The sequence below is a fragment of the Mesocricetus auratus genome, unplaced genomic scaffold, assembly GCF_017639785.1.
Source record: "Mesocricetus auratus isolate SY011 unplaced genomic scaffold, BCM_Maur_2.0 Super-Scaffold_2245, whole genome shotgun sequence".
NCBI lineage: Eukaryota > Metazoa > Chordata > Mammalia > Rodentia > Cricetidae > Mesocricetus > Mesocricetus auratus.
Window position 1 is genome coordinate 36,238,459 of NW_024429180.1, and position 9,072 is coordinate 36,247,530.

The window sequence follows — 9,072 nt, forward strand, 5'->3', positions numbered from 1 at the left end:
ATGTGGAGTTTTTTGGGTCACTTATTTAAACAATCATATCATCTGCAAATAGTGAAAGTTTGACTTCTTCTTTTCAAATTCGTATCCCCTTGGTCTACCTTTGTCGTCTTTTTACTTTAGCTAGAACTTCAAGTACAAGATTGAAGAGATATGGAGACAGTGAACAACCTTGTCTTGTTTCTGATTTTAGATGAAGTGTGTTGAGTTTCTCTCCCTTTAGTTTGATGTTAGCTGTTGGTTTGCTGTATATTGCTCTTATTATGTTCAAGTATGCTCCTGTTATCCCTGATCTCCTTAGGACCTTTATCATGAAGGTGTGTTGGATTTTGTCAAAGGCTTTTTCAGCATTTAGTGAGATGATCATGTGGTTTTTCCTTTGCATTTTGTTTATATGGTGGATTACATTGACAGATTTTTGTATGTTGAACCATCCCTACATGCCTGGGATGAAACCTACTTGATCCTGGTGGATGATTTTTCTGATGTGTTCTTGGATCCGATTTGCTAATATTTCATTGAGTATTTTCACATTGATATTCATGACGGGAATTGGTCTGTAGTTCTCTTTCTTAATTGTGTCTTTGTGTGACTTGTATCCTCGTAAAAAGGATTTGGCAGTGAACCTCCTGCTTCTATTGTGTGGAACACTTTGTGGAGTATTGGAATTAGCTCTTTGAATTTCTGGTAGAATTCTGCACTGAAGATATCTGGGCCTGGGCTATCTTTGGTTGGGGGACTTTGATGACTGCTTCTATTTCATTAAGTGTAATAGGTCTGTTTAGATTGTTTATCTGTTCTGGATTTAGTTTTGCCAAGTGATATCTATGCAGGAAATTGTCAATTTCCTTTAAATTTTCAAATTTTGTGGAGTATAGCTTTTCAAAGTATACTCTGATATTTCTCTGGATTTTCTCAGTGTATGTTGTTATCTTCCCCTTTTCATTTCTGATTTTGTTAGCTAGCATGCTCTCTCCCTTTTGGTTAGTTTGGACAAAGGTTTGTCTATCTTGTTGATTTTCTCAACAACTAACTCTATGCTTCATAGCTTCTTTGCAATGATTTTCTGGTTTCTACTTGATTGATTTCAGTCCTCAATTTGATTATTTCCTGGCATCTGCTCCTCCTGGGTGAGTTTGCTTCTTTTCGTTCTAGAGCATTCTGTTGTGCTATTAATTCTCTAATTTGACTGTTCTCTAGTTTCTTCATGTAGGCACTTAGTACTATGAACTTTCCTCTCAGCTCTGCTTTCAGAGTGTCCCATAATGTTGGATATGTTGTGTCTTCATTCTCATTGAATTCCAGGAAGTCTTTAATTTCTTTTTTTATTTCTTCCTTTACACAGGGATGGTGCAATTGTGCCTTGTTCAATTTCCATGAGTTTGTAGCATTTCTGTGATTTGTGTTATTGTTGAATTCTAATTTTAATGCATGGTGGTATGATAAGATACAGGGGATTATTCCAGTTTTGTTTTTGTTTTTTTGTTTTTGTGTCTGTGGAGGTTTGCTATGTTTCCGATTATGTGGTCGATTTTAGAAGAGGTTTCATGTGGCGCCGAGAAGAAGGTTTATCTCTTTGTGTTTGAATGGAATGTTCTATACATGTCTGTTACACCCAGTTGGGTCATAATTTCTATTAGTTTTTTTTTTGTTTCTTTGTTAAGTTTCTGCCTAGCGGTCCTGTCCGGTGGTGCGAGCAGAGGGTTGAAGTCCCCTGCTACTAGTGTGTGAGATTTTATGTGTGATTTGAGGTTTAGCAATGTTTCTTTTGCGAATGTGGGTGCCTTTGTATTTGGGGTATAGATGTTCAGAATTGAGACTTCGTCTTGATGGACTTTTCCTTTGATGAATATGAAATGTTCTTTTTCATCTCTTTTGATTGATTTTAATTTGAAGTCTAATTTGTTAGATATTAGGATTGCTACAACAGCTGGTTTCTGGGTGCCTTTGATGGGAAAATCTTTTCCCAACCCTTTACTCTGAGGCAACTTCTGTCTTTGACATTGAGATTTGTTTCTTGTATGCAACAGAAGGATTGATTCTGTCTTTGTATCAATTCTGCTCGTGTGTGTCTTTTATAGGCAAATTGAGACCATTGACATTGAGGGATATTAATGAGCATTGATTGATGATTCTTGTTTGTTTTTGATTTATTGGTAGTGGTGTTATTGTGTGTAGGTTCTCCTCCCTTTTTCTTTTGGTGTTTGGTAAAGTGTAATTATCCATTGCCTATGTCTTTGTGAGTATAGTTATCTTCTTTTGGTCTAAGTTTTCCTTCCAGCACTTTCTGTACGGCTGGATTCGTGGATATGTATTGCTTAAATCTGGCTTTGTCGTGGAATATTTTGTTTTCTCCATTTATAGTAAGTGAAAGTTTTGCTGGATATAGTAGTCTGGGCTGGCATCCTTGTTCCATTAGCATGTGTAGGACATCTGTCCAGGATCTCCTGGCTTTCATAGTTTCCATTGAGAAGTCAGTTGTTATTTGAATAGGTCTGCCTTTATATGTTACTTGGCCTTTTTCTTTAGCTGGTCTTAATATTTCTATGTATTCTGTAGGTTTTATATTTTGATTATTATGTGGTGAGGGGACTTCTTTTTCTGGTCCAGCCTATTTGGTATTCTTTAAGTTTCTTGTATTTTCGTAAGCATATCCTTCTTTAGAGTAGGGAAGCTTTCTTCTATGATTTTGTTGAATATTTTTTCTGTAACTTTGAGCTGTATTACTTCACCTTCTTCTTTACCTATTATTCTCAGATTTGTCTTCTGCACGATGTTCCATATTTCCTGGATATTTTGTGCTAGGGATTTGTTGGATTTACTATTTTCTTTGGTTGATGACTCTAAATCGTCTAATGAGTCTTCAACACCTGAGATTCTCTCTTCCATCTCTTGTAGTCTATTGGTGATACTTGCATCTGTAGTTCCTGATCCAGCTTTTCTATTTCTAGAATCCCCCCCATTCTGTGTTTCTTTATTGTTTCTATTTCAGCTTTCAATCCTTCAACTGTTTGAGTTTTTCCTTCATTTATTTGGTTGTTTTTTCTTGGTAATCTTTAGATTCTTTAAGAGATTTGCTTATTTCTTGAAATTTTTGGTTTGTCTTTTCCTCCATTTCATGTATTTTTTGTTTGTTTTTTCTTCTATTTCTTTAAGGGATTTCCTCCTTGAGGGTCTCTATTATCTTCATAAAATAATTTTTAAGGTCTGTCTCTTCTGCTTCATCTATGTTGTGCTTTACATATCTTGCTGGCATGGGGTATCTACATTCTGGTGAAGTCATATTGGTCAGTCTATTGCTGAGTGAGTTCTTATTCTGTGTACTTCCCATCTCTTCTTCCAGTGGGTGCAGGTGGGGCCTTTTTGTCTCCACTGCTCTCCTTCTTTTCTGAAGCTGGACGTACAGTACATGTGTGTGTGTGTGTGTGGGGTTAGGTATGGTATGGCTCAGGTCTTTCCTGTGTGGGCCAGTCATCTGTATGCCATAGAGAGTTTAACCATTTTTTTTTGTCTCATAACCCTCAGGATATAATCACATCCTAGAAGATCATTTGTTGGCAACCAAAATACCAGGATATGGTACTGTGGGGACAATTCCCATTCATAACATATCAAATTACATTTTATTAAATTAATATATATATGTATATTGATTGTGGGGACATAAGACTTTGTTCAGAAACCCACCCCTCCATCAGCCTGGGAGCAGGCAGCTGTGAGACAATGTTTACTTAAAATATGTTTACTGAACACAATTCAGTGCCATAAGCTCCTGATAAGGGCGATAAGGGCTCTCTCACTGAAACACCATTGACTTTGATCTTTCAGATGGCTAGCTACTCCCTGCTGTTTTTCCTGATTCTGGGACCAGAGATTTAACCACCAGCCAGGAGGAATGACCTGGTTGTGAGAGGTCTGTGAGAGGAGTGTGAGAGTTCTGTTGGAGATTTGTGCATGTATGAATGGCAGAAGGTTTTCTGAAGGGAAGCTTTTTTTCTTGGGAAGTACTCCTAAGCCGATTGGGGGAGCATAAAGTTTACTTAATGCAACCGACCAGTCTCTGTGTCATCTATCCTGAACCTCGCTAAATTCTCGGATACAGGCTGCTCAGCAGGCACGGGAATTGATGTTATTTATTATGCCATTTATTATTGCAGAAGCGATAAAATAGATAAACATACATAACAAAAATTTAATGTATACAAATATATGTTGAGAAAATATCATTAAAATAGAGGGAAATAATCTTAAAAATGAGGAAAAGCACCACCTTCTTCAGAGGTGAATTCTAACATTCTATCTTTGAGTAGAAAAGTAGAAGCAAAAATAGGATCAATGTATAACTCAAAGCCTGCAAAGAATAATGTGTTCTTTCTCAAGTTCTTTCCAAAGAGGATGTTACAATCTAATGAAGGGAACTCTCATTCACATCCTCTGGTAAACACAGCTTTGATTTGCATAGTGCTATTTCTTATAATATATGGCTAATGGAATTATGCTTACTCATAATTTAATAAAACAGGTTCTGTGAGAAACCAATACAATAGTCCTCAGGTATACAGACATTTGATGAACTGAACCAAGGCATAGATATGAAGGTACCTAGAGAAATAGACTGTAGATTCTTCAAACAATCCTTTCTAAATATAATTTTCTCTTAACTTGTGATATTGTGCAGTACAAAATTTAATATTCTATGCTCTGACACAAAAAAGTAGAGTGCAGGTCATTTATATTGTCATCTACATATATTGTGCTAAGTTTGTCAGTGAGCCCAAGCTAAAAGAGTGTCCTTGGACCCAATAAGTTCAGTAGGTCATACTTTTGTACATAAAGTCAGCACAGAACACTCAGGGTCAAAATGAAAAGAGCACAGGCTAGTGTCTGCTTTTTCTTCCTTATTAATTTGGGGTCAGAAAAGTTCTTAGATAATGATCAATGATATTTTTATAATTCATTATTCATGGTCATTTTTTATACAAATTTAACCATGTCATATTTCAAATCACTTGAACATTAATTCATGGAACAGAATAAGAGATAAAAGACACATTTCTCATTCCCTTTATCTTACTAAGTAAACTTTTCTACTTTCTTATTTTGTATTTGTATAATTTTATTCATTCTAATTTCTGTGATTTTTTGATCAAATAGAATTCACTAAATATATAATTCTGTGTTCCTTAGAAAGTCCTGCTCTAAACTGCCTTTTTCTTTGGGAGAGTTTGCATTGTGAGACAAGCAGATGCTTACAAGGTACACTAACCATACAAGTGGGATGCTAAGGTTCTTTATTTGGCAATGTTTTTGAAAAATCCATAAATTTTATTTTTATTTTTTGTTTTTTCCAGACAGGGTTTTTTCTGTGTAGCTTTGTAGACCAGGCTTGCCTGGAACTCACAGAGATCTGCCTGCCTCTGCCTCCTGAATGCTTGGATTAAAGGCATATACCACTACCACCTGGCTAAACACATAACTTCTAATTTTCATATATTTCTAAAATATTCCTTTTCCAATGGATGGTGACAAACATGTGATTTGTATGAGATATCTTGTGATTACTTCAATCGACTGAATCTTAGGAGTTGAAGGATTTGTGCATTAATTATACTTTGTTTTTTCTAGATCCATGGTGTAAGCAAAGATTGACCCTATCCCTCTGAACATAATTCCATCATCTGATCCAGATGGTTTATTCCCCTATGTCATGTGTGAAGATGTTATTTCATAGTCATTGGAGGTCTTTGAGATATTAAGGCAATTCCATGTACAAATGAAGTTTGTGTTATAGGTAATTATGTAAAATGAATCTCTGTACACAGTCCCCATAATCTGCAGCTTCTGGTTGTTTTGGCATAAGGATGCCAGTCCTTATAATGCTGACTATTCATAAAAGAAAACAATAAATAAAACAAAGCAACTCTCAAGTGTTAACAACAGTGAGACTTGTTGTTGTGAGGACAAATATGTATAATGACATTGACTTGAAAAGTCCACAAATAATTTTTGAAGTAAATAATGAATTATGGATTTGGGAGCTGTCTCAGGGGGTAAAGCATTAGGCATGAAGGATGAGGACCAGAATTGGAATCCCACATTTTTCAGTATTTAGGCATCTGTACTTGCCTGCCTTTGGAGTTATGAGAAAATATACTCTCAGCTGCTGCCACCTCTGCTTGTTCCCTTTTGAAAGGACCCTGCCCACCTCCCATCCCTCTCTTTTTCTTACCCTCTCTCTGTCTGATCCCCCCCTCTCTTTGCCTCTCTTTCCTCTCTCTCACTGCTTCTGTCCCAGGAGGCATGTTTATGATCCTTTTCCCTCCACTTGAACTCTTTAGCAAGGTGTTTTTCTCTCTCAAGGTGTTTTTTAAAATTACAACACAAACTGCATGTTAAGCTGGGCAAGCATGGGAGACACTTTCAATCCCAGCATTTTTAGATAGATGGAGGGGGTTCCTAAGACGAGATAGCTAGCAAGACTGTCTAGAATTGGGAAGCTCCTGATTCAGCAAGAGACAATGCCTCAATAATTACCATGGTGAGCAACTGAGAAAGACGCATAATATAAATGTTAGGCCCCCACATGTACTGATGCACACACATGTATACACACTCCCCAGAAGTGTACTTACCTGTAAATATACACCCATATGCATACCATTCATATAGTCTCAGGAAAAATAGTCAAATATATGTACATGCATATGTATATATACATATATTGTTCATAGCGTAGATAAAAATCACCTTTTTATATTCATCTTAAAATCAATAAGAAATGCTTGTGCAAATCTATAATTGAAGGGAACATGCTGAGAAAGGAACATACAAAATATATATTTTGAGGAGAAAAGAGGCACAGGGACAGGTAGACATATTTTTAAAAAGCCTGATGCTAAGTGAAATAAAGGGAGTAGTGACCTCAGAGCAAGACCCTATCCAGCTAAGCTTCCAATTTATGAAAAGGAACTAAAGAAAAGTAAAAAGGAATTAAAGAAAAGTTTAGATCCAGTAGTGCATGTCAGATTTCAGAGTTCAAGGCCAGCCTGGCCTACAGAACAAATTCCAGGACAGCCAAGTTAGGCAGTGAAAGAAATCATCCAAAATAGAGAGCTGATGAAAATGTATTTGAATAACGGGGCCATGTTCTATCCCCATTAAGCAGCAAAACCTGGCATGGTAGCTTCAATCACGTAGTTCTGGTATAAGAATCAAGGATAGAAAAAAGGGATTATAGAATCTTCCTCCATAAGTACAGAAAGCTACTGAGGCTAGGCATGTGTCAAGGGTATCCCTGGATGGAGGCCTAGAGAGGCTATTGTGTGAAGCAGTGGATTGTCTTGGAGTCCCTGAAAAGTTGGAGATGCAATAGCTGTGGGATACCTGCTGAAGAGAGTGGCTAACAGGGAGTTGAACCAGCACAAGAAACAGAAGTGAATTGCAGTTAACAAAGCTACAAGGAGTTGGAGATCTGAAGAGTGTCTTGACATCAGACAATGAAATGCAGAGTTTGGAGTAGGTTCACTGTGCTAGCTTCTCTTCATTTTGAAATGATGATGTATATCCTTTATGTGTTGGAAGTACATCAGTTCTCATACGGGTCTGCCAGGTCCTCTAGCACAAAGTAACGATAAGACTGATTTTTAGGAAGTCTGCTCTAAGCTTCAGAATTTCATTAAAAACACCATGTTAATAGCAAAGGCTTAAAAAGGTATTTCCATCACTTGGCAACAAGCTGTGGAAATAGTAAGAAACTGACCCACCTGTTCATTCTATAATCAAACTCTGTCATCAGCAGGCAGTAGTCCCAAAGATACACATAGAAATGAAATTAGGTAAATAGATGTGTTTCACTTTTCAGAATTTGTAAGTTTAAAATATGTGCACCATTCAATAGACACATTTCTGGGGTTTCAATGGGCTACTGCTCTTAGCTTTGAAAAGGCTGATTCTGTTATCACATACCTATTAGAGGTGATGTCCATTATGGGCATACCTGAACAAATAGAAACTGACCATGCTCCACCATATGTCTCTAGGAAATTGGAACAGCTTTTCAGATATTATAACATAAAACATATAACTGGTATACCGTACAATCCCACAGGACAAGCAGTGGTTGATATATCAAACCGCACTTTAAAAGAAACAATCCATAAATAGCCATAGGGGACAAAGACCCCCAAACACAGTTTACGCAATGCTTTATTAACATTAAACTTTATTTTTCTTCTGTCTTGGAAAAATGTTCATTTTGAAATTATTTTAATTTGGAAACATAAAACCTCTAAGGGAGAGCCGGGCGGTGGTGGCGCACGCCTTTAATCCCAGCACTCAGGAGGCAGAGGCAGGCGGATCTCTGTGAGTTCGAGGCCTGGCTGGACCGATAGCCTCCAAAACAATACAGAGAAACCTGTCTTATAAACCCCCCCCAAAAAAAACTCTAAGGGAGAAGGAAAGGTAAAAGAATCCACAAAGTATACAGGCAAATTTTTACTTTCTGAGCTATTCACTCCCTCATTTGTTCATTAGTTCCCAGGAAGAGAAAGCACTCAGCCACCCACGATAATGTTATTAGTAGGGATGTGCATCAGTTTCACAAAGAAATCAATGAATCCCATGATAGCAAATTCTATGGCTGTGGCCATGGCAACCTTCTGGAATTCTTTTCTATCATGTTTGGTCCATCTTTTAACCAGCCCAATTGAGTCCTTGACAAACTTCCAACTCTGCTCAACAAACTGCATTTCCTGGACCATGACTGACTGTTGCTGGATGTTGGTTTGAGAAGACAAAGACACACAGCAAACTTTCTTAATGTTACTGGGAAAGGACAAACAGCTGCAGAAATACACTTGAGTACAGAAAAAAAAACTTCTTAACTAAATCAGCCGGTGTATTTCAAAGATGTAATGACCTCAGGTTGGAAACCATGATACTTGTTACATTGGGGAAGGGGTTCTGCCTTTGTTTCCACAGGAGAAGAAAAGTTTTGGATACCATCAAAAGTGATCAAAATTTGATCTGAACAGGAGAAACCTCAGGAGGAAGAAAGATGACAGGTCATCCACAAAG

The 9,072-nt window shown here is 37.2% G+C and overlaps 1 protein-coding gene across 1 annotated transcript; it reads right to left on the minus strand.

The window, feature by feature from the left end:
- Positions 1-8,549: 8,549 nt before the first annotated feature.
- LOC101822835 (protein transport protein Sec61 subunit gamma-like) lies at positions 8,550-8,756 on the minus strand. Its single transcript, XM_005070922.1, has one exon. The coding sequence runs from the start codon at positions 8,754-8,756 to the stop codon at positions 8,550-8,552; it is 207 nt and encodes a 68-aa protein (XP_005070979.1).
- Positions 8,757-9,072: the final 316 nt, after the last annotated feature.